This window comes from Schistocerca cancellata, chromosome 6, assembly GCF_023864275.1.
Source record: "Schistocerca cancellata isolate TAMUIC-IGC-003103 chromosome 6, iqSchCanc2.1, whole genome shotgun sequence".
Taxonomy (NCBI): domain Eukaryota; kingdom Metazoa; phylum Arthropoda; class Insecta; order Orthoptera; family Acrididae; genus Schistocerca; species Schistocerca cancellata.
The window spans coordinates 608693742-608721060 of NC_064631.1; the positions used below are offsets into that span (position 1 = coordinate 608693742).

General features: G+C 39.0%; 2 protein-coding genes across 2 annotated transcripts in view; both read left to right on the forward strand.

The window, feature by feature from the left end:
* Positions 1–27319, forward strand: part of LOC126088159 (uncharacterized) — a 475823-nt gene that overhangs the window by 275705 nt on the left and 172799 nt on the right. The window lies entirely within an intron of this gene.
* Positions 1–27319, forward strand: part of LOC126088152 (leucine--tRNA ligase, mitochondrial) — a 154672-nt gene that overhangs the window by 43095 nt on the left and 84258 nt on the right. Inside the window, exons 3-6 of the mRNA XM_049906269.1 lie at positions 1289–1531; positions 17594–17736; positions 19146–19898; positions 22336–22502. Coding sequence (XP_049762226.1) covers positions 1289–1531; positions 17594–17736; positions 19146–19898; positions 22336–22502 — 1306 coding nt within the window. The remainder of the gene's footprint in view (positions 1–1288; positions 1532–17593; positions 17737–19145; positions 19899–22335; positions 22503–27319) is intronic.

Sequence of the window (27319 nt, forward strand, 5' to 3'; positions counted from 1 at the left end):
TGTGTGGATGGATATGTGTGTGTGTGCGAGTGTAAACCTGTCCTTTTTTCCCCCTAAGGTAAGTCTTTCCGCTCCCGGGATTGGAATGACTCCTTACCCTCTCCCTAAAACCCAATCCTTTTGTCTTTCCTTCTCCTTCCCTCTTTCCTGACGAGGCAACCGTTGGTTGCGAAAGCTAGAGTTTTGTGTGTATGTTTGTGTTTATTTGTGTGTCTATCGACCTGCCAGCGCTTTTGTTGGGTAAGTCTCATCATCTTTCTTGATATATATTGTATATTATTTATGTATTATACCTTGTATTTAAATATCACATTCTTATACTAGCAAGCTTTTCTTAGAGCACACCTTTGAATGATGTAATGAAATACCAGTAAAGGAACAATGAGCTAGCTTACTCTGAGCAACCCTTCTTGAGAAATGACCATTGTACAAGCTTGTGAATCATCATGGAGGAACTGCAGTCAATGACAAGCGAAATTTAAGTCTTTATGTATTTCTCCAAACAGTGGATTACATTAGAGTGGACAGACTGTTCATTCTATAAACTCATAGTTAGGTGTTCCCCATATCAGGAAAACAAAAAATACATAATACATATTTATAGAGCTATTGATATGCTAATGTAATTTTTCCTTTTATATTGCACCAAAGCAAGGAAAGCATTGTCAGAAACAAAAATATTTCATGAGGTTTTCTCACGCAGATTGCATTAATGCACTGCATCTGTGCGGAAGTTAGCATGGCATTCATGTTACTTGATATGGTTAAAAATAAGTTCATCTATTGGTTCTGCTACTGGATTCATTGATGGAGTGGGAGTTGGCCATTAATAAATTCATTAGGCTCCACTTAAATTCTACTTTATTAGCAGCCAAAATTTTTATGGATGCTGACAAGCTATTGAAAATGTATTTCCCTGATTAATGGGCAATTCTCTGGAGTGAGCAATTGGAACTCTTTAATGAAGATCATTCTTTTTCCGGGTATTGAACTTGTGAACTGAGGTATTGATTTCTCACATATGACAAATTTCATCAAGAATAAATTTGCTGGCAGGCGGTTGGTAGTATACTCTGTTCTTTCAACAAGCTTCTGCGCATCATACTAAAATTTACTTCCCAATCAATTCATACTTTTGGAACCAGAAAAATTTAGTTCAGCTTGATGAATTACCACAAAATACAAAACCTGGAGCATTGAGTTATGATGTGTCATATTATATTGTGTGATCTATTTAATTTAAATTTACATTTGCAGTTTTCTTTGCTACTGTGAGTATAATTTTCAGGTAATGCATCCAATGGGGTGGGATGCCTTTGGACTTCCTGCAGAAAATGCTGCCATAGAGCATAAAGTGGAGCCTCACCAATGGACTGAGAGTAACATTTCTCACATGAAAACCCAATTGCAGAAACTTGGTTGCAGTTTTGACTGGAAAAGAGAGCTGGCAACTTGTGACCCTAAATATTACCAATGGACACAATACATTTTTCTAAAATTGTATGAAGCTGGCCTAGTCTATCAAAAGGAGGTAACACATATTTCAAATTGAATATTGTTAGTATTTAATGTGATCCTCAGTCAGTAGGAGTTTGTGAAACATTTTGAAAATAAGTGTTCTGTCATTTATTCACAAGTTTTATATCTAGCTATTCTGCAAATATTTTCAGTCTCTAGTAAGTAGTATTACATTTGTATCTTTCCTTTTGCTTATGGCAAAATCATTTTGCATACCAAAACCCAATTTAATTATTTTTCAGTTGTTCTATAGGGCTATTATTCTTTGTTACTTGCTCCAGTTTTGGTAGCAGTAAAGCTATTTGTTAATTTGTCCGAGTATAAATAGCATAATTCTATAAATTAAGAAAACTGTTTATCATAGCTGCGAATGTTTTCATACACATAGTAATCAAGATGATGGAAAAGATTTAATTTGTTGTGATTTGTTATCAGTTTCATAATCAGTGCAGCCATCATCAAAGAGCTATCAATAGAACCCATAAAAATTCCTGTTTCTGTGACTGGCCAAAAATTAATAGTGTAGTTTTAAGTAAAATAATAAACTGTCATGAATTCAGTTAGAACCCCATTGCTATGTCTGTGATCCAGATTTTGTACGAAACATTGTCATTGCCACAAATATTTTACATTGAAAATATTGCAGAGGCGAACTAAGTAGTACAAATAACTCGTGTGTAATGTAATAAATAGCACAAAGTTGCTGCTGCTTTTTGAATATATTGATTCACTAAATTCAGAACTAGCTTTAAGTTCTCATTTGAGTTATTACCTTATCTTTGGGACTGTCAGTTCAACATGTGGGATACACAAAGGTCATTTATATGAGGATATGTATAACCTAATGTGCAGAAACTTCCTGGCAGATTAAAACTGTGTGCCGGACTGAGAATCAAACTTGGGACCTTTGTCTTTTGTAGGCAAGTGCTCTACTGAGCAACCCATGCATGATTCACGATCCATCCTCACAGCCTCAATTCTGCCAGTACCTTGTCACCTACCTTTCAAACTTCACAGAAGCTTTTCTGCAAACCTTCGCAGAAGAACTTCTGTGGAGTTTGGAAGGTAGGAGACAAGGTACTGGCAGAATTGAGGCTGTGAGGATGGGTTGTGAGTTGTGCTTGGTAGCTCAATAGAGCACTTGTGCATGAAAGATGAAGGTCCCAGGTTCGAGTGTCGGTCCGGCACACAGTTTTAATCTGCCGGGAAATTTCATATCACCGTACACTGCGCTGCAGAGTAAAAATCTCATTCTAATGTGCAGAAGTTTGAGTTATGAAATACTTTTACTGTAGTTTGTGCTGCAGCTAGTATTTGAGAATGGAGGATTCAGTGGTGACCTGTCAACTGGATGTTAAACCTCAGTTACTGAAAGTGACAGATTTTTGTGTGTGTGTGTGTGGGGGGGGGGGGCCTCACGTGGGGGCGCGGCAGTGGCATGGAGACATGGTGTGGACATGCGCAGGAGGGAGAGAGAGAGAGAGAGAATATAAACTTATCATTTTATTGGTGAGGACTGCAAAGTGGTAAAAGATATTCCATGTATTTTGTAAGGCTTCTTCTTCATTTTCATCGCCTCCTCCTCCTTGTTCTTGCTTTACAAGTTTTGGCTAAGATAAGCTTATTTCTGTCATCATTCTCTCCTTGGTTTGCCCACTGACCTCCACAGTGGTTCATAATGCAAAATTTCTTTGGTATCCTGTCATCCAAAATATGCAGAACACATTCCTTTAATTCTGTTTGATCTGTGCAGCAGCTTTCTCTGTCATGCATATTTCTGTCTTATGTAGTTGTTCCTGATTTTGTTCTGTCTGTTGCAACCTTTAACAGATTTGGAAAATTTCATTTCTAATATTTGTAGTCGCATAAGGCCTTTCTCCCCCCATGAACAGTGAAACACCAAATTCCCTTGGTGGGACAGCTTGCATGCTTCCACAAAACAGACTGTAGTTGCAGCTACATTGGAGAGATATGTGTGGAATGGCCAGACAAACATTTCATTTCTATAGAGGTGCAGCAGCATTTTCAGTAATTTCAGGGGCAACAGTCTGGAGGATGGTTGGTTATTCTGGCCTTGTCACATTAGCCAACATAGCCTTGCTGTGGTTGTAATGCAAACAGCTGAAAGCAAAGGGGAAGTGCAGCCATTATATTTCCCACAAACCTGCCGCTGTACTTTATGGTTTAATTACAATGGCATCCTCTTGAATAAAATGTTCAGGAGTTAAAACAGCCACCCTTTCCATTCTCCAAGTGGGGACTACTCATGAGGCTGCTGTCTTTAGGGTAGGGGGATTAGTGTTTCCCAGTTCATAGTGAGGAATGTTAACATCATTTAATAATGTAAGTAAGTTAGAGAATTTCAAAGGGAAGATAGAAAGGCTGAAGCTATAGTGAGAATTAGTGTAGGGAGGTGGCAGGAAAAACAGGACCTCTAATCAGGTGAAGACAGGGTTACAAATATAAAATTAAAATGGCTGTTGTGCAAGAACAAGTATGAGAATGAATAAGAAAATAGAACTGCTGGTGATCTACTTTCAACTACATAGTGAACCTATCATAGGTATGAAGCCACAGTGACCAACAGTAGTAAAAGTATACAGGGTGATTCACGAAGATATGCAGATATTTTAATATGTTATTCTAGAAGTAAAACTAAAGAAAAAAATTCAGATAAACATAGGTCCGCAAATGTTTAGTTACAGAGTTATGGCTAATAAAAGATTTTGCCTCAAATTTGGCAAATTCGCTAATATGAAGCCATCACAAAACTGAACGAGGTTAAAGTAAAGCACCTAAATCAGGATGGCGGACATGGGTTTGAACTGTTGTTCTCCCGAATGCGAGTCCAGTGTGCTAACCACTATGCCATCTCACTTGGTACATAAATATTCAGTCAGGTCTTGATAAGATAGAGTGGTGCAAAGATTGGTGACATGATTTTAATGTTCAGAAGTGTTAGATTATGCATTTCACAAAATGAAAAAAAAATGTAGTATCCTATGACTACAATATCAATGAGTCATAGTTGGAACTGAGTCACAGTTGGAATTGACCAACTCACACAAATACCAGGATTAAACACTTTGTAGGGATATGAAATGGAATGAACACACTGGCTCAGTTGTGGGTAAAGCAGGTGGTAAACTTTGGTTTATTGGTAGAATACTGGGGAAGTGCAATCAGTCTGCAAGGAGATTGTTAGCAGATGACTTGTGCAACACATTCTAGAACATTGCTCAAGTGTGTGGGACCCACACTAAATAGGACAAATGGGGGATATTGACCTTATAGAGAGAAGGGCAGCATGAATGGTCACAAGTTTGTTTGATCCATAGGAGGGTGTTACCGAGATGCTGAAGAAATTGAACTGGCAAACTCTTGAAGATATGTGTAAATTAACCCGAGAAAGTCTATTAATAAAATTTTGAGAACCAGCTTCAAATGATGACTCTAGGAATATGCTACAACCCCCTACGTATCGCTCACTTAGGGATCATTGGAACAAGATTAGAACAATCACAGCATACACAGAGGCATTTGAACAATCATTCTTCTCACGCTCCATAAGTGAATGGAACAGGAAGAAATCCGAATAACTTATACAATAGGACGTTCCCTCTGCCAAGCACTTCACAGTGTGATGCAAAGTGTAGATGTACAAGTAGATATCATTCTGTTACTCAGATAGCAATGTGTAACCCTACATTTACCTAACTGACAAATGGTGATTGCAGTAGTTGGAACAATTTATTCATTAAATAATTAAAAATAGGAAACTATTTTGAGGTTTTTGTAATTTGTTTTTGCATATGACGTGATACAGATGGACGCCACACATTTTCTTTTGTGTTAGCAGAAGAGCCAACACCGTGTTACGAGTGGAGACGGAAATGCACGCGTTTTAGCTCACGCAGGCTGGCGTGAGGAGGGAAGAACTATACTGACATGAGGTCTGCAACATGACAAGGAATGAGAATTCAGAAAGCGGACGTAATTACTTTGATACTTAACTTTAATCCATTAATGATGAACATCGCTCTTGAAGGTACATGATTCACAATATTATCTGTTCAGAATACATTCTTGAAGTAATTATAGTAACTGAATAGGGCGCCTTGATAGGTCATAGCAAATGACGTAGCTGAAGGCTATGCTAAACTGTTGTCTCTGCAAATGAGAGTGTATGTAGACAGTGATTCATCGCTAGCAAAGTTGGCTGTACAACTGGGACGAATGCTAGGGAGTCTCTCTAGACTAGACCTGCCGTGTGGCGGCACTCAGTCTGCAATCACTGATAGTGGGGACACGCAGTTCTGACGTATACTAACGGACTGCGGCCAATTTAAAGGCTACCACCTAGCAAGTGTGGTGTCTGACGGTGACACCACATTTTCAATGTGTGACGGAGTTTGCAGTATTATCACGAATTACAGTGCCTGTGGCCATTTGTATTTGTTCTGTGATGTGGCATCTCGTCTTGGAGTAATAAGGTGGGCTATGAGTAAGGAATGTGCCTTGACAATGCTGACAATGTCACAATGAGCAAAAGACATCCACAGAAATGTTAAATCGTTCTTTTGTCCACGTAATATCACAGTCTAATGTCCAATGCTAAACTGAATGAACAAGCAATATTTCTTGTTATTAACTGTTGTAATGTTATATGTTGTGATACAATACAAGCAGTTATCAGAAGTAATAGTATGTGTGTTCCTTTATAGAAATTTGAGAGACACACTGCACTGATGTAGTCAGGAAGAATATTAACAATAGATGCAGCCTGTTCAAAACTGAAGATAACAACAAATCTGAAAGTTAATAAACATAGACAGGGCGTCTCTTGTAAGAGTGATCCGGCACATATTTTTTCCAAATGTTTGTGCCTTTATTTATATCCTGTTTCTCCACATTCAAGAGTATTCATCTGTTACATTTGAACTAGTTGCTGTCGTTAATGACCAACAAGATTTTCTCCTATCTTTGAGCTTGTTTTTATATGTCAGGTTTTTAATTTGCAGTGCCAACATTGTTGATATATGATCAAAAGTATCTTTCATGGAAGTTTCTCACTGTATTTTGTAACTCATTTTATTTAGTTATTTTTTGCATTAGTTCCTGTTGTTCCCTCTGGAACATAGGGCCGTGACAAAATTCATCCACCTGGTACAATTGCTAGCAAGTCTCTTCACTTCACTCCAGGTTTTCCCATCCTTGCAGCTTCTCTCTCGATCACCCTTTTACATGTCTTTTTGGGATGACCACGTTTTCTAACTCCTTGAGGGTTCCAGTCCAGTGCCATCCTTCCAACAGCTCCCTCTGGTTTCCTCAATATATGCCCAATCCAGTTTCATTTTCTTTCCTTGATTTGTTTATTGATTGGTTGCTGATTTGTCTCCCTCCAGAGATCTTCATTTGTCTTTGTATCTGGCCATCTCACATTTTAAATACGCCGGAGACAGCGGTTGTTAAAAACTTGGAGCTGGTTTTTGATGTGGTTAGTCACCTGCCAAGTTTTGCAACCATACAACAGAACAGCTTTCACATTACTATTGAAAAGCCAGAGTTTGGTCTTCTTTGAGATGTTCTTATTTCTCCAAAAGAGCACAGTTGTACAAACACACCATTTGCTTTGCGGATGTGACTATGGACGTCCTCCTCAGCACCTCCTGTAGTCATGACTATACTTCCGAGATAGAGGAAAGATTGGACCTGTTCTACGTCCTCTCCAATAACAGCCAGCCTACTCATGATGGTGGAATTTATCCACATTTCTTTGGTTTTGTGAACATTTATCTTGAGGCCTGCAACTTCTGCCTCTCTCTGTAACCTGGCCAGTTTCTCTTTGATGTCTCGATATCATTGTGCCATTAAGCAGATGTCTGCGAAATCAAGATCTTCGAGCCTATCCCGCATCTCCCATTGCACACCTCTCTTCCCTCCCCCTCCCCCCTCCCCTCACTCTCTTCATCATATGGTCCAACACCAAAGGAAATACTCCTGAATTAACTTGGAAAGGCTCTGTTAGTTCGCCATTATGTAGTACTTGGCATTCATAGTCTTCATACATTTCCTTGGTGATTTTAATAATCTTCATTGGAATGCCATATTTTGCAAGTGTATCCCACATGGCTCATTGATTGACAGAGTCAAAAGCCTTTTCAAAGTCAATGAAAGTAAGGTAGAGGGTGTGTGGCCACTCCACACTTTGTTCCAAAATAATTCTGCGAGTATTGATAAGGTCCACACAGCTTCGAAGTTTTCTAAAATGCGCCTGCTCTCTCCTCAGTTGTGCTTCCACAGAATCCTTAATGTGGTTTAAAATGATTCTTGAAAGTACCTTACTCAGTACTGACAATAGGGTAATGTTCCACCAGTTGTTGCAGTTAGTAACATCTTCTTTTTTGGGTATTTTCATGATAATACCTCATTTCCAATCTGTTGGCAGTTTCTCCTCTCTCCATATCTTCTCTAAGAGGATGTACAACAACCAGACAGTGGTGTCCAAATCTGTTTTCAGCATCTCAGATATATTATCTAGTACTGGTGCCTTCCCATTCTTGAGCTGCTTCAGCACTATCTGAATTTCTGCTTTCGTGGGTGCATTTACACCAATGCTAGGACTACGATGATTGTATTCCCTTTGTTCTTGTTCTTCTACCTCCCTGTCAAGGTCTCTATTTAGAACTTTGTTAAAGTGTTCCTTCCACCTATGTGATTGTTCTTAATTTGTAGTTAGTACCTCCCCTTTCTTACACCTTACTGGTCGGTTCCTCTGGAAGCTTTCCTTAGAGAGCATGTTAGAGATAGCATATATTTCTTTAGCATATATTTCTTTCACATCCCCCCCCCCCCCCCCCTCCGCGCTGCCTGTTCTGCTCTGTCAACCTGTTCATCTATCCATCTTCTGTGGTCTCTTCTCACACTGCTTTTCACTTCCTTATCTGCTGCTCTATAATCAGCTTGTGCCTGTGCTTTTTGTTGCCTGGTCCTGCTCTGGTTTACTCTTCCCTTGGCCTCCTTTCTATGGGTGATCTTCCTCCAGGTATGTTCGGACATCCAATCTCTCCACTGGTGATTTTTCAAAGCCAAGTTGTCTCTCACTCACTTGCACAAAAGTATTCTTAACTTCTGTCCACATTTCCTCCATGTTCTTATCCTCAGTTATCTCCATTTTCAGTGCCTGGAATCTATTCCGGAGTTCCAGCTGGGACCCCTCAGCTATCTGTAGATCTTTCAGTTTACTTACACCAAATCTTCTACTCTTTGGCTCGAATTTCTTTCTGGAAGCCACACTCTTCATTCAGAAACTGGCAGTAACAAGGTGATGGGTTGCTACTTGTGTCTACTCCTCTTCTACTCTACACATCTTCCAGGCTCCTCCTGAACTTCCTGGATACTGCGACGTGGTCAGTTTGATTTTCTGTGATATGATCTGGGGATACCCAAGTTACCTTATGACATCTCCAATGAGGAAATAAGGGCCCTTGTATTACAGGGTCATGGCTTGTGCAGACGTCACTAAATCTTTCCCCATTGTCATTCATTTCACCCAAGCCATGTACCCCCATTATCTGTTCCAACCCATCATTGTTATCTCCCACCCTGGCATTTATGTCTCCCATAACAATGAGGTTATCTTTCTTGCTCACTTTCCTTACAGTCTCTCGTAGCAGGTACTAGAACTCTTCCTTCTTCTCGACCTCTGATGTCTCTATGGGGGCATAGCATTGGGTAATCATCACGTTTCGGATCTTCATCTTAAATCTGGCAGTCATGATCCTACTGGATGCAGGTCTCCATTCTAGAAGGCTCTTCTTTGCTGCTTTGGTCAACAATAGCCCAACTCCATTCCAGTGTTCCCCCTCCTCTTCACCTCCTGAGTATAAAAACATAATTCCATCCGATGTCTGCATTTCACCAAACTCTGGCCACCTCGCTTCACTCAATCCCAGGATATCACGCTTATAGTAATTCATTTCCCTGGTCACTTGTTTCAGCTTGCTACTCTCCCTCAAGGTTTGTATATTCCAAAAGCCAATTTTCGTTTTCCTTTTCACGCCAGAGGTCGTCACAAGTTTATCCATCTGGTTTTTTATTCTCATCTCAGTTTCAGTAATCAGGTTATTTAAGATTGGCCCACCGCTTCTGATTGCCTTGGTGGGGCTGCCACCTTATCGCCTAGGCAATGACGATTTACCAGATGTTCGGCGTATGGGCTTGGCATTTCCTCCGTACCCCTATATGTGGTTTAACTGCCAGCATCGGTTAAGTGGAGGAAGTGGAAAGGAAAAGAAAAAGAATGGGCTAGGGATAGGAAAAGGACAGGTGACAGGTTTTCGATAGGCTGTTGTGGGACACACTTTGTCTGGCTCCTCCCCTTCGGCCTGTCTGGCATGGGTGACCCTGCTGGTAGCTACGATACCACCAGCATAGCCCTCCAGATCCAGAGCACGCAAACCACCTCTCCCACACGGACAGTGCTACAGTAAGGCGGTGTCCCCTTAGGAGGGTATTTGAGGAGGAATACTGTTTCGTATTGATAAATTTAAAAGGTGACATCTATATTAGTATACAATCAACCAAAATATGTACTTTATTTATGTTAATGAAGTATGCTTACCTCTTTGGTATCAAAGTAATCTACCTCCAAAAAACATTGATTTGAAACTATAAATTGTTTGACATATAATTTGTTTAGTATCAAACAACAGAAAGTCTAGGATTGAATAACAATATTATGGAAAGTGTAGATTGCTACTCACCACATAGAGGAGGTATTGAGTCGCAGGCAGACACAATGAGAAAGATTGATAAAATATGGCTTTTGGACAAACTCCTCCTATAATAGGACACACACACACACACACACACACACACACACACACACACACACGTGCGAGATGACTGTCTCTAGGCACTTGGGCTTCAGCTTCCAGAGAGAATTGCAATGTGTGTATGAGTTGTGCTTGTGTGAATGTATGTGTGTGTGTGTGTGTGTGTGTGTGTGTGTGTGTGTGTGTGTGTGTGTGTGCGTGTGTGTGTGTGTGTCCTACTTCAGACTGAGGACTTTGTCCAAAAGCTTACAATTATATATTAAGCAGTTCAATGCCTCCTTTATTTCGTGAGTAGGGCAACCCACCCTTCCCATATTATGTTTAGTATAGTAGACTTAACATAATATGGGAAGGGTGGGTTGCCCTACTCACAAAATAAAGCAGCCATTGAGTCACAGGCAGGCAAAAAAAGAAAGACTGCTAAAATATATAAGTATAGTAGACTTCCCTCCCATGAACCATGGACCCTGCCGTTGGTGGGGAGGCTTGCGTGCCTCAGCGATACAGATAGCCGTACCGTAGGTACAACCACAACAGAGGGGTATCTGTTGAGAGGCCAGACAAACATGTGGTTCCTGAAGAGGGGCAGCAGCCTTTTCACTACTTGCAAGGGCAACAGTCTGGATGATTGACTGATCTGGCCTTGTAACAATAACCAAAACGGCCTTGCTGTGCTGGTACTGCGAACGGCTGAAAGCAAGGGGAAACTACGGCTGTAATTTTTCCTGAGGGCATGCAGCTTTACTGTATGATTAAATGATGATTGCGTCCTCTTGGGTAAAATATTCCGGAGGTAAAATAGTCCCCCATTCGGATCTCCGGGTGGGGACTACTCAAGAGGATGTCGTTATCAGGAGAAAGAAAACTGGCGTTCTACGGATCAGAGCGTGGAATGTCAGATCCCTTAATCAGGCAGGTAGGTTAGAAAATTTAAAAAGGGAAATGGGTAGGTTAAAGTTAGATATAGTGGGAATTAGTGAAGTTCGGTGGCAGGAGGAACAAGACTTCTGGTCAGGTGACTACAGGGTTATAAACACAAAGGTCAAATAGGGGTAATGCAGGAGTAGGTTTAATAATGAATAGGAAAATAGGAATGCGGGTAAGTTACTACAAACAGCATAGTGAATGCATTATTGTGGCCTAGATAGATACGAAGCCCACGCCTACTACAGTAGTACAAGTTTATATGCCAACTAGCTCTGCAGATGACGAAGAAATTGAAGAAATGTATGATGATATAAAAGAAATTATTCAGATAGTGAAGGGAGAAGAAAATTTAATAGTCATGGGTGACTGGAATTCGAGTGTAGGAAAAGGGAGAGAAGGAAACGTAGTAGGTGAATATGGATTGGGGCTAAGAAATGAAAGAGGAAGCCGCCTGGTAGAATTTTGCATAGAGCACAACTTAATCATAGCTAACACTCGGTTTAAGAATCATGATAGAAGGTTGTATACATGGAAGAACCCTGGAGATACTAAAAGTTATCAGATAGATTATATAATGGTAAGACAGAGATTTAGGAACCAGGTTGTAAATTGTAAGACATTTACAGGGGCAGATGTGGACTCTGACCACAATCTATTGGTTATGACCTGTAGATTAAAACTGAAGAAACTGCAAAAAGGTGGGAATTTAAGGAGATGGGACCTGGATAAACTGAAAGAACCAGAGGTTGTACAGTGTTTCAGGGAGAGCATAAGGGAACAATTGACAGGAATGGGGGAAAGAAATACAGTAGAAGAAGAATGGGTAGCTTTGAGGGATGAAGTAGTGAAGGCAGCAGAGGATCAAGTAGGTAAAAAGACAAGGGCTAGTAGAAATCCTTGGGTAACAGAAGAAATATTGAATTTAATTGATGAAAGGAGAAAATATAAAAATGCAGAAAATGAAGCAGGCAAAAAGGAATACAAACGTCTCAAAAATGAGATCGACAGGAAGTGCAAAATGGCTAAGCAGAGATGGCTAGAGGACAAATGTAAGGATGTAGAGGCTTATCTCACTAGGGGTAAGATAGATACTGCCTACAGGAAAATTAAAGAGACCTTTGGAGATAAGAGAACCACTTGTATGAACATCAAGAACTCAGATGGAAACCCAGTTCTAAGCAAAGAAAGGAAAGCAGGAAGGTGGAAGGAGTATATAGAGGGTCTATACAAGGGTGATGTACTTGAGGACAATATTATGGAAATGGAAGAGGATGTAGATGAAGATGAAATGGGAGATACGATACTGCGTAAAGAGTTTGACAGAGCACTGAAAGACCTGAGTCGAAACAAGGCCCCCGGAGTAGACAACATTCCATTGGAACTACTGACGGCCTTGGGAGAGCCAGTCCTGACAAAACTCTACCATCTGGTGAGCAAGATGTATGAAACAGGCGAAATACCCTCAGACTTCAAGAAGAATATAATAATTCCAATCCCAAAGAAAGCAGGTGTTGACAGATGTGAAAATTACCGAACAATCAGTTTAATAAGCCACAGCTACAAAATACTAACACGAATTCTTTACAGACGAATGGAAAAACTAGTAGAAGCCGACCTGGGGGAAGATCAGTTTGGATTCCGTAGAAATACTGGAACACGTGAGGCAATACTGACCTTACGTCTTATCTTAGAAGAAAGATTAAGGAAAGGCAGACCTACGTTTCTAGCATTTGTAGACTTAGAGAAAGCTTTTGATAATGTTGACTGGAATACTCTCTTTCAAATTCTAAAGGTGGCGGGGGTAAAATACAGGGAGCGAAAGGCTATTTACAATTTGTACAGAAACCAGATGGCAGTTATAAGAGTCGAGGGACATGAAAGGGAAGCAGCGGTTGGGAAGGGAGTAAGACAGAGTTGTAGCTTCTCCCCAATGTTACTCAATCTGCATATTGAGCGAGCAGTAAAGGAAACAAAAGAAAAATTCAGAGTAGGTATGAAAATCCATGGATAAGAAATAAAAACTTTGAGGTTTGCCGATGACATTGTAATTCTGTCAGAGACAGCAAAGGACTTGGAAGAGCAGTTGAACGGAATGGATGGTGTCTTGAAGGGAGGATATAAGATGAACATCAACAAAAGCAAAACGAGGATAATGGAATGTAGTCGAATTAAGTCGGGTGATGCTGAGGGAATTAGATTAGGAAGTGAGACACTTAAAGTAGTAAATGAGTTTTGCTATTTGGGGAGCAAAATAACCGATGATGGTCGAAGTAGAGAGGATATAAAATGTAGACTGGCAATGGCAAGGAAAGCGTTTCTGAAGAAGAAAAATTTGTTAACATCGAGTATAGATTTAAGTGTCAGGAAGTCATTTCTGAAAGTATTTGTATGGAGTGTAGCCATGTATGGAAGTGAAACATGGACGGTAAATAGTTTGGACAAGAAGAGGATAGAAGCTTTCGAAATGTGGTGCTACAGAAGAATGCTGAAGATTAGATGGGTAGATCACATAACTAATGATGAAGTATTGAATAGGATTGGGGAGAAGAGAAGTTTGTGGCACAACTTGACCAGAAGAAGGGATTGGTTGGTAGAACATGTTCTGAGGCATCAAGGGATCACCAATTTAGTATTGGAGGGCAGCGTGGAGGGTAAAAATCATAGGGGGAGACCAAGAGATGAATACACTAAGCAGATTCAGAAGGATGTAGGTTGCAGTAGGTACTGGGAGATGAAGAAGCTTGCACAGGATAGAGCAGCATGGAGAGCTGCATCAAACCAGTCTCAGGACTGAAGACCACAACAAAAACATAGTAGACTTCTCACCAAATTTAGGTCTTAAACACAATGAATCAGCTATATCAAAAATGGAAATTTTGCGACTTTGTCTCCTTTTGGACAATTTATTTGAGCTCCTGCATGTCTGTTACCTGTGGCTGCTCATTTATAGCCATTCCATGTAACTCAGTTGCATTGTTATCATGTTCTGTGGTCTGTTGTATTGTCTCTTGTTCCACTACAATACATGTAGACGTAAGTCTGTTATTATAGAGTTACTGATTCTGACATAATGTTAATTTTCTTTGAATTTTAATAACATTTCTTAGATAATTCTAAGTAGTTTTTGTAGTGCACAACTAATGCAGGATCTTTACTTTTCTTGTCAACACATACATCTCCCTTTTTCTTTCACGAGATACTTTAGTCCCTCTAGTGATCCATGCATTGTTACATTGCTGAAAAACATTTGTCCTGAGTTATAAATTATTCTAAGTGATTTCCACTAAGGAAAATTTATATTGTAAGGCACTGTCATATTGTAGATGGGGACCAAAGGATGAGGATAGTAAGCTGGTTCAAATGGATTTAGGTCACAGTAGGTATTCAGAGGTGAAGAGGCTCGCAAAGGATACAGTAGTGTCGAGAGCTGCATCCATCCAGTCATCAGACTAAATACCACAACAATACTAGTCACATAACTTATTCCTGTCAACACAATCAGTTATTTTTCCAAAATCTGAGAGACTTAATTGTGTCTTTAATTTATATTTCAGTAATTTTTAATAATTGTTTTAATGTAAACTGTACAATATTATGGAAAAGAGAGACTGCTACTTACCTTAAAGGTGATACGTCAAGTCGCAGGCAGACATAATGAAAAGACATTAAGACACAGTAAGCTTTCAACCAAGGCCTTCTTCAGAAAAGAAATGGGCACTTGTGTGATGTGTGTGTGCGCGTGTGTGTGTGTGTGTGTGTGTGTGTGTGTGTGTGTGTGTGTGTGTGAACAGTCTTTTCATTGTGAAACTTCCTGGCAGATTAAAACTGTGTGCCCGACCGAGACTCGAACGCGGGACCTTTGCCTTTCGCGGGCAAGTGCTCTACCATCTGAGCTACCGAAGCACGACTCACGCACGGTCTCACAGCTTCACTTCTGCCAGTATCTCGTCTCCTACCTTCCAAACTTTACAGAAGCTCTCCTGCGAACCTTGCAGAACTAGCACTCCTGAACGAAAGGATATTGCGGAGACATGGCTTAGCCACAGCCTGGGGGATGTTTCCAGAATGAGATTTCCACTCTGCAGCGGAGTGTGCGCTGATATGAAACTTCCTGGCAGATTAAAACTGTGTGCCCGACCGAGACTCTAACTCGGGACCTTTGCCTTTCGCGGGCAAGCTTCGGTAGCTCAGATGGTAGAGCACTTGCCCGCAAAAGGGAAAGGTCCCGAGTTCGAGTCTCGGTCGGGCACACAGTTTTAATCTGCCAGGAAGTTTCATATCAGCGCACACTCCGCTGCAGAGTGGAAATCTCATTCTGGAGTCTTTTCATTGTGCCTGTCTGCAGCTCAGCACCTCATCTTTGTTGTAAGTAGCAATCTATCCTTCCCATAATACTGTTGATATTCCAATGTGGACTTTGCGTGTTTTAAATACCCTTGGCTGGCCATGGTGGCCGAGCGGTTCTAGGAGCTTCAGTCTGGAACCATGCGACTGCTACGGTCGCAGGTTCGAATCCTGCCTTGGGCATGGATGTGTGTGATGTCCTTAGGTTAGTTAGGTTTAAGTAGTTCTAAGTTCTAGGAAACTGATGACCTCAAATGTTAAGTCCCATAGTGCTCAGAGCCATTTGAAATACCCCTGTACTATTTGGGATAATTTATTTTTTAGGGTGCTGTGCCTCAGTTAGTAAAAATGGAACCCATATAAGATCTCTTTGTTGTCCATCCGACTGTTAAAAATCCTTTTTCTCAGGAATGGGTAAATGTATCTAGCTGAATTTAAGTCAGTTCAGTTAAAAAGATATGCCCATTTGTGTCACACATGTTAATATTTAACAACTAAAACAATCAGTTATTGACAAAATAATTTAACTGGATAGATAAAAAATCTACTCTCCAAGTGGCGGCAAAACACACACACAGAAGACGGTTGTAATTGGCATGCTTTCAGATCCAGTGGCTCCTCCTTCAGGCAGAAGTATTGAAGTGGAAGGATGAGGGGTGAAGGAGAAGGACTGGAGAGGTCTAGGAAAAGGGGTAGATGTTGGGAAAGCCACCCCAAATCACGGGTCAGGGAAGGCTTACTGCATGGTATGAGAAGATATATGAAAACTGTAAATTTGTAATTATATCACATGATATTTCTGTCTGTTTGTCCATCTGTTAAGACCCCTTTTTCTCTGGAATGTGTCAACATATCAAGCTGAAATTGATCCCTTGGCAGTATAAGAAACATTCGGTTCTAAGTCAGTGCAGCCAAAAGGTACGGCCATTTATGTTGCATATTTTGATACTCACAAACTCATCCATCAGAACCTACAGTATACTTCCCATTGATCTAAAATGATGAAATTTAATGGTAAGTAAGGTTTCGCAGTACAAGTAAGGGAAACAATCTGAAAGTATTGATTTTTAATTATATCACATGAAAAAAATGTTTCTTTTGTTACTTGTTATCCAATCTCAAACTTGAAATTAAAATAATCAATAGTTCTGCATTCAGGCTGACTGGGTCACAATGATAAAAGTCAAGCATCAGGCAGGGAATGACTATTGCTCATATGACACATTTCAGAATTTATCAGTCATCAGATATACAGGAGTAATTACTGTACATAGGTTAGTATTTCAAGTTGTATGCGAATGTTTGTATGACATACAACTTGAAATGCCGTATCTATATGCAATAGTTGCTCTTGGATATCTGATGATGGATAAATCCCAAAACGTGTCACATGAGCAATAAGATCATTCCTTGCCATTTGTTTGACTTTTACCATTGTGACCCACTCAGCCTGAATGGAGAACTAGTGATTATTATAATATTCTCACCTGCCTCCTGCGTGATTTTGTCACATTTATATCATTAAAACATTCTCGAAAATCTTCGAATCCCTAGGCCCGATATCTTGCCAGTATCAGTCTTGATGACAGCCAAACATTGTAGAGATTCTCTGATTATATCACATTGTTTAATGTGGTGGACCAGTTCTTCGACTATTACATCTCAGCTTCCATTAAATATTGAACTGCGAAAGTCAATTGCCAGGCTCTTTGTAATGGAAGAAATATGCTGTGATATTGTATGTAATATACATCCACTATTACAGTTACATGTTTTCTGCAAATATTATTTAATGTCGAATGTTTGCAAGAATTGTCTACTTTCAAATGTTTTTCTTTAAGCCAACACCTATCCTTAAGCCACTTTTGCTCTTTCTCCCCCTCCTCGTTTCCCTACCTACGACAGTATAATGTCAGCTGTTTGCTGTAATTTTCTGTACTTAGTGGCATTTGTTTTTCACTTTTTAGTCCATGGTGAACTGGGATCCAGTGGATGAAACAGTTTTGGCTGATGAACAAGTTGATGTTAATGGCTGTTCATGGAGATCTGGAGCAAAAGTGGAGAAAAAACTTCTTAAACAATGGTTCATTAAAACAACACAGTTTTCAAAGTTAGTTTAACTGTTTTTGTTGATACAGTTTTCATACTAGTTAATAAAAGGATGTTTTAATTGTAAATAAACAGTAACGTTTCTAGTATGCACTTAAAGCATTGTCAGAAAGGCTGGCTGCCTTTGTTTCATAAGATGGAGCACTCAGCAGGATGTGCATGTGCATGTGCACGTGCAGCTGCCACCCCCTGCCCCTCCCCATTGACACCCCACCACCCTCACACACACACACACACACACACACACACACACACACACACATATATACCTTCCTCCACTACCCTCACTCCCTGTACCGTTTGGCAATGATGATAAAGTTGACCCTTGGCATGGCTGGCCAGAAAAGCCAGAGCTGTGCCTTGCTCTATGCTCGTAATGGTGAGACAAGAGAAGAGAAGAGGTGAGGTAGGAGGGTAGTACTGTCTCCGTCCTGCAGTGCTGACACCATTTTTTGCCCTGGTTTTGTTCTTATACAGAAGCAGAGGTGACATGTGGAAATATTGACAGCACTTGGAGACAAATGAATGTCTTCCAACTAGTTGCCAGTTTTCTCAGCCTGCGGTCAGCACCAGTAAAAAAGGGTCAACTTATCATGGCCAGATAGTATGTTGTCTTTCCCCATCTCCCTTTTAGCATGGGGAAAAAATTTCTGAGGTGATGAAGTGCAGAAACTCCCCTGTTATGAGACAACTTTGTACTTGGTATTTGAGGCTCCCAGCTTTTTAACATATTACTGCCACATACCTACCAACATCCATGCCTTAAAATCTATGCCCTTAACCCACACACAGAAACATACGCCATAAAATCTGTGAATTACAGCACTTTATTACCTTTTAACAATCAGCTTTCTTTACTTACGCAAAGAGTTATAAGATTTTGCTAATTTCTGTAATTCTTTTATTGCTTCTCGGCTACTGTTACAAGTATGATCCTTTGGACATTGCTTCAGTCAGTCGCTCATAATAACATTAATATATTGTATTTGTAACTGTGTCATTCCCTCTTTCTCCTCTGGTATTTTTGAAAGGCACAAAGTGTCTGATTCTTAATGTCTGTCTCTTTTAATACGCTTTTTCAATTAATATGTGGAGCATGCAGTCATTGGTTCATGTGCATATTAAGCTATTTTCTCATTGTGTAATGAAACCTTAATTTACATCACACTGTCTTAAAGTTAAAATCTACAGTTTTTTTTTTTAATTTTTAGATTTGCCAAATTGTTCATGTTCTCCTCAACAAAAAAAAAGTATATTGTGTTTCAAATACTTACATTTAATGTCCGAAAAAAACTGTTATCACTCATTGATAAGTTGACTGATTAGCACTCATAATAATAGTAGTAACAATAGCAGCAGCCAAAGTAGTAGTAATAATAATAATGATAATAATAATGTAAATCCTTTCAGATCCCTACTTGATGGTCTTGATGACCCTTGTCTGAAGAACTGGCGTGATGTTATTGACTTACAGAGACACTGGATTGGTGAATGTAATGGAATCACATTACAGTTTGAATTAGTTGATGTGCCTGATGCCAACACCGATAATAATTCCAAACGAACTCTAACTGTGTGGACTGAAACCCCGGAGTTCATTTTTGGTGCATCATTTATTGCTGTTTCCCCAAACAGTGTTCTGGACCAACTATATGGAAGATGTGAGCAGAATATTTGTTCAAAAGGCTTTGTGAAACTTCCAATATTTGCCAAAAATCCATTTACTGCTCAGTTGCTTCCAATATTTGTGACTGATCGGGTGGAGTTCAGCGAAGGCACGGACACTCACCTGGGCATACCAGGAATTTCTGACTCTGATAAAGACTTTGCCCTTTCTGCCAATATTCCAATATTTAGCATTCCTGAGGAAGAATGTAGTACTCCCGAGTTTTCAAGTAGTAACAGTTCTGTACGAGAACAGATCTGCCACATTGCCAGGCAACGAGGCATTGGTGGATACCCGACAAGTTCAAAACTTCACGATTGGCTGATATCTAGACAGCGATACTGGGGCACGCCTATACCAATGGTACATTGTTCTAACTGCAAAGGGCCCCAGCCAGTTCCAGTTACCGAACTGCCTGTTGTATTACCACAACTGCGAGGGAAAGAGAGATTGTCATTGAAGGAAGCAACTGCTTGGCTACACACGAAATGTCCCAGGTAAGCAACTTGTCAATATCTGATGTAAAACAAATGTTAGAGTATCAGCATAAGAAATGTAGACCCATCTTGTTGAGATTTTGTGTAGATACAGGTAATATTACCCTTCTAAGTACTGTGTTTCCAGACTTCATTATATCATCTGCTAGGGTCACTGAATCATGTGACTCAAGGAGGTGCAAGATTAAGACAGTCTGATTTCTTATGGTAGTAAGGAAAGAGGCTCTTATGGCAAACTAACAAGCCAAATAAGTACAGATGAATAATAGACCCACACTGAGGAAATCCTCAAGGATGTGATACAACTTGGAAAAAGATATTTAATACTTGTTTATAAAATAACTGATATATTAATGTTAAACAAAAACAATTTGGGAGCCATATTTACACAGATTTACTTACTTGTTCATTTAAATAAATAAATAAATTTATTATTGTACTGAAGCTGTGCCAGTGTTGGATATTTCGTAGCAGTGACATTATAAGATAGAGTTTGTAATAAGTACATCAAACAATGGAAACTCCAGGTAGGAATACAATGATTGCTACTTGCCATAAAGAAGACACATTAAGTTGCAGACAGGTACAATTAGAAGACACATACATAAAGCTTTCGATCACAGCCTTCATCAGTATTAGAAACACACACACACACACACACACACACACACACACACACATTGGGGCTAGGAAGGGGAAGAGGGAAAGAGATAAGACAAAGGGGTGGAAACTGTTGGGTGGAGGTTGTGGGGACAGTAGTTACCATAGGTTGAGGCTGGGATAATTATGGAAGTGGAGAATGTGTTGTAATGATAACTCCCATCTGTGCAGTTCAGAAAAGTTGGTGGTGGAAGGAGGGATACAGATGGCTTGGGTAGTGAAGCAGACATTGAAATCCAGTGTGTTATGTTCAGCTTCATGTTGAGCCACAGGGTGGTGTACTTTGCTCATAACCATAGTTTGGCAGTGGCCATTCATCCTGGTGGACAGCTGGTTGGTAGTCGTACCAAAGAACTCACTCAACACCTCAACTATGTAGTGAGTGGTTGCCTTTACTGTGCATTCCGCCTGTCACTTACCAGTATGTTTTTAAGTCTGATAACCTCTGTAAGAATTGAAAAGAAAAATAAAAAATGGAGAGTATAAATTTTGAAGTGATGTGGGAGTATAATGTTCGTAACATTAATTGGATTTTCTGTCTGTGCATGCTGTTCCATAAAATTATATTTGTTTGGTCATGAACCAACTTTTGGCTTCATCATCAGGTGACAACTAAATGTTGCAAATACAGATAAAATTTCATGCAATTTACACAAATATTATTCATACTGAGGATAGAAAAGATTCAAAAATAGTAACATATGGAGTGTTTACATAGGAAAGTATTACATTTTTGTCATGCAGAAATAGTTATATTAAATGAAAGAGGAAACATGGAGTGTGTGTGTTTTTTTTAATGTGGAGATACATTTAACAACTAATGAAAAGTAGAGTTCAATTTTTGTAGTAACTCTTCTTATTGAAGCTGAGTTTAGGTTTTCAATGTAGTATTTGTAACTAAAACATATTTTAACAGAGAAGAAAACGGAAATTGAGTTTGGTCATTTAATACTAACCTTGAATTCTGTCATACTTCCTTGATTTCCAGTAGGGTCATCTTTCTGATTTTCTTAACAGAATACAAATCTTCACATTCTAAACCATATGATTGGTTTTCTGTAAAAGATTCTATCAAAGGTTTGAAAGTATCTAGACATAAAAAACTTTGTTTCATCTCTCAGTTAGCGTAACAATTTCTTAATGACAAAACAATTAATATTTTCCTTTGTTAACACTCTGCATGTAATTATTTTTGTATCTTCTGTATAAATATTATCTGTATAAATCCTTACCATTTTACCTATGATACCAATAATAAATGACCAAAAGACAGGCCATCAGTAATCTCAATAGAGGTGTCACTAGATTGCAGGACATAATGGCCGAATATGTTACCCTCATTGTAGCAACGTCAGCAAATTACCTCTAAAACAGTAGATATTTACATACATAGTTCAGTCAGCTTAGAGGAATACTGTTGTTGAGAAGACAGTGACTAAGATAGAAAAGAGATAACCAAAGATTAAATTCGTTTTAAAAAGAAATATATTCGAACCTATATTTTCTATTGTCACAGTTTTTAAGGTATACAGCAGTATTTAGTGTGCTCTAGATAGAGGGAAAAAAACAAACAATGGACTATTATTCAAACAGTAGTGAAACATAACTAATAATAAAATAAGATGAACAAAAAAATTTATGGCTATATTTTCAGAATGCCTTTTCATCCCTTCTTGGTTGAAGTAATTTGTCACTTTTTAAAACTTCTCTTTGGTTTATAAGCAGTGAATTTTTTGTGTATTGTACGCTGCAAATGTATGAAAACTTTTCCTTACAGGTGCAAAGGCAATGCAGTTAGAGAAACAGACACAATGGATACATTTGTAGACTCAGCATGGTATTTTCTCAGATTTCTCGATCCATATAATAAAGATGTACCATTCAGCCCTGAAAAAGTAGACGGTATGATGCCTGTTGACATATATGTTGGAGGCAAAGAACATGGTAAGTGATATTGTTCCACCAACTGATTTCTCTTATGTAAATGAACTAGTCTAGTTTCATGCCCATATTCTTAAGCCTAGTTTACACGACGACAATGGGTTGTGCCACTCGTTGCGTGGAATGAGTTGCAAGCAAGTGGTTTCATATATGACTGTAGACATGGTGACACCAGTATACACTTCAGTTTTGCCGCTTTGTGGGTCCCTGAGTCGTCTCTGAAATGAAAGTTTTGGCAGCTGCACGTCTCACGAGTTGTGATGGAGTTAAAGTTTGTTGTGTGGAATCGCTGCATATGAAAAAAATAAGAAATGTGTTTCAATTCATGACTGGATGAAGAAAAGACGTCAGCTCGGTTGCTCAGCATCCCTCCTGAAATAATTTATAACGGAAGATCCAAAAAGTTCTTTTAATTGTCTTAGAATGTCACCAGAACCGTTCATGTTTTTTCTAAATAGAGTTAATTATGTGATAAGGAATAAAGGTACTGTTTATGCATGAAGCACTGTCGCCAGAACAGAAATTACATATAGTGTGTGCATTACAGTCGAGAACACTCGGCATTCTATAAGATACGGTTTTAGTTGGTCATGACGTTTTTTCATTAACGCCAATAATTATTAACATTAACAGTAATAATTATTAACATTAGCAACAGTAATTATTCAAAGCAAGCTGCATTAAGAAGAGAATGGTTTGCAAACTACTCTCTTGAAGATACACCTGTACAGTGGCAATATTTCAAAATTCTAACATATGTGAATGGGGAGCACTGCAGCGACGTTTTAAACAGATGAATATTAAATAAAGAATGCAGCTTTTGAATTTGTATAGCCTTCCGTCCTGTCAAAAATATCCCTTGAAAAAGAGTTGACCAACTCGAACGATGGGATTTTAATCTTGTAGATGAAAGCATTGCCACAGCTAGAATTATACTTGCTTGTATTTTTCTTAATTCAGTTGTATATGTGCTGTTAACTCAATAAAATTTGCCCTGCAGCTCAGATACTGTCAAACCATCTATGTTATGATCGCACATGACGGTCTCAGCAGCAGCAATATGTTGCTTATTTTTGTAATCAGCATCACTGAAATCCTACAAACACCTATGCAAAGCAGAGACATACAAAATGCGAACATTATTCTCTGTTCCCCACTTCATATTTCAGTTTGTCTACACTCTACGAACACACACAACCTCAAAACTCATGCAGCTAGTGTCTTCAAAGTTGGAAAATACCGAAAGTGTTTAGTTTCACCAATGAGTTGGGCAAACGCGCGGCGCGCATGCACAGTGGTCGGTAGCGCAGTTCCCTGCAACCTAGTGTTGTCGTGTAAACTAGGCTTTAGAATGAGATTCAACCCAAGAGAACCACTGGAGAATCACTAAAATCATAAGAGAGATGAATTAATAGCAAGTTTAAACCTTAAATGCACGATTTTTTTGTTTCAAGCTGTAAAAATTACCATGTTTAGTTTATAATGCCTAAATTACGAAAAAATATTGGAAAAGTTTTTTAATTAAATTAACAAAGCACTATTGTTGACAATCGCTTTGTAGCCGATCAGCTACATATTGAGCTAACACCTTGCGAACCACAACAAATGTGCTTATTTTGCTGCCTCATTTGTTACCAAGTCTCTCATAATTTAATTGTTGATTATGATTAAATACTTTGCATGAGAAGGGAAAAATGCTAGAATAAATAAATAGAACATTGGTGTTGTGAATACTGAGCATTTATTGCATATTTTTATACATTTTTATGTGTGAACAATATGGTAGCTAGTTCCAAAAGGTTTGTACTTGAGTACGTGATAATCACTTTACATGAAAAGTTTGAAAACAGGTCTTTTGTTTGTGCAAACACAATGCAACTGCACATTTATTACACTGAACCCAAAGAACTCCCTTGCATCCTGACATTTTACACCTTTTTCTCACTCTCAGGTATGAAGGCAGATGACCTACTTGATCCAGCCTTAGATCTTGTGGAGGTACACGTGCTGTGGTCCCCTTTGCCTTCTTAGCTTGTATTTGGTTTTCGAGTTCATTACTTGGCCTCCCACGTTTTGCTGACGTTCGACCAGAGTGACACAAACAGTGAGAAATTTCCATTTGAAATTCGGAGAGTTTCATAGTTCTCATAATCCCTTTGGTTTCTGCTACTCTCCTACACATCAGCCAGAAATTGACTACTCCCATGTTCAGAAGATGGTAAAACAATCTTATATACCATTTTCGACTTTTCATCAGAATTTTATGTCGACCCGTTCTGCTGTCAAGAAGGTCAACACCTCCCATATGTTTATTGTAGACCTTAATTATTTGTGGACAGGGTATTGTTATTTTTGACTGTGTTTTTTTGTCATACCTCCCTGCCTCGTGAATAGGGTGCTGTCCAGCAACGTAGAAAGCAACATCACACTCTTGTTATCTTTCCACACTACATTTGATACTTCGACACCATCCACTATTGCGACATGCTCTACTGATGTACCTCGTGCCACATTCTTCAGCTCAACTTCTGAAGGGAGCTTGCAGTCTGGCACTCTGTTTCTTCTCACTGTCCCAGGTGAGTATATTCGTTGCTTATATAACCATACGTGCAGTGGCAGACTCGTGTAATAATTGTCACAGTACAATTTGTGGTTTATATTTCTTGGTAGTACTCTCCTGAATTGAACATCATCATTTGCACTTGCTCCAAAGTCTTCCTCCCCAGTCACTCTTTTTTCAGGGGAATTTTCATCTCCAGTGAAAATCTCGTAACTATAGGCATAGCCATATATGCCACTAATAACAAATAATTTATATCCATATTTTGAAGTTTGTTTTGCATATATTGTTGTAGATAACTTCTATCCTTTGTTGCACATACTGTTCACCAACAGAAAAACACTTTCAATAGGGATGGTTTCAAAGTGAGATCTCATCAATTCTATTATGGGTCTTATCTTGAAGAGTCTATCATGACCTTTTTCACCCCTGGATATCATTACACTGTTGTCACTGAAGTGCAGAAACTTAAGTATTTGCTCATATTCATATATATATTCACTGTTATTGTTGACTTGATCAGATGATTACCAGTAACTTCTCCCCAGTAATCCTTTGTATTAGGTACATGAGCAATTGACATTATGAGACAGATGCCTATAATTTTTTTATGTCATCACAGGACAAGTCTACTGGTCTATGAGGATTACACTGCACACTGTATCTATGAGACTCATCAACAATTATATCAAAAAAATTATATGTAAATATGTGTTTAAGGAATTGGTATGAAGTATCTAAGTTTAGTATTTCTTCTGGTAACAAAATATTGCCACGAAATTTTGACTGCAGTTCTGGAATAATTAACTGTTTATCTTTCCAAACGACACTCCTGCTGTTTTTGGTCACACTTTTGCTGCTGTGTGGGAGTTCCAGAGAATTATCAACCAATTGTGACATCGATTCCTTCATTATAAAATCACATTGTCTTGTTCCAGAAACATCTTCAGTCCTAACTACATGAATTTCTTCAACATTATTGTCATTATCACTACCAACAGATTCTGGAGCAACGTATGTCTCATCTTGAATGGAATCATCAGAGTAACACTCAAGATCATCATCACTGCTTACTGGAATCTCTAACCACTCCATAAGCAGTTCTTCATCACTCTTTCAAGACATTTTTAGTCAGCACCTGAAATGCAGTAAATGCAAAATGTAGCTGATAAGCTACAAACACAAAAACAGACCTCATTTCAAATCTATCGTAAAGACACTCAAATTAACTGTTTACACCATATCTACTTACGTTTTCAAAATAAAAAAGTAATTTTCAAACCCACAAATCAATGCACAAACACCAAAAAAATCTCAACTCTCTGCCAAAACACACATGCGCAATATGTCCACATAGCTCATTGTTTAACTGCTTCAGTTCGTCCTGCCATCTACGATTGCTACGAAGAACTACTAGCAGCTGCAGTAGAGTGTATACAGTTAGCTACATAACGAATTTGTAAGGAAATGTTGCTCAGTATAGGTTACATTGAAGAACTGAAGCCTGTAACTGATCAGCTACACTATGCATTAACAGGTTAAATATATAATGTTAATACATGTAGTCATCCTTTTACGGTTGCTAAAGTGCGCGTCATATATGTTGGCGGCCAAGTTTAGGTTCGTTCTGCGCATCTGATGTCACAAAACACAGTCAGCCAATGAACAGAGAACGACGTTGCCAGATCTCAACTGCAGAGCAGTGCACGGACGAATGTCTTCAGTTTTAGAAACATTCAGTTATAAATAAAGTAGTAGAACAAAAGCAATGTCTTGATAGCGGACTTTCTTTTATAGAAAGTTTGGAAAAAGCATTTTTTATACCAGTTGCTTCATATTCTATTAATTAATTAAACCAAACAAGCAATAAGACTCCTAATTCAGGCGATAGCAAGGAAAGGTGTTTGTATCAATCTCAAGAACCGCTTTTCCACAATAAAGAACAGCGGTAATTGTTTATTTCCTATTGTACTTCGACGAAGTGTGAGTAATTCGTAGTCATACCAACAGTTTTTGTCAGCATTTTGCGTGACCTGTTAAAGTCCTCATGGAGTTACATTGTAGGACGAGCTGCATTAGCGTAACGGTTAAGGCGTTGGGTTAGTAAGCGAAAGGTGAAGAGTTCAAACCTAATGCGGTGCTTAATATTTTCTTCATTTAAAAACAATACCGAAGTGTCTTACTTCACGAATTTTATTCGTTTGAATGCAATTTTTTGAAATTTCTAGTGCTTTGTCTCTTCATTAACCCTTTCGCTGCT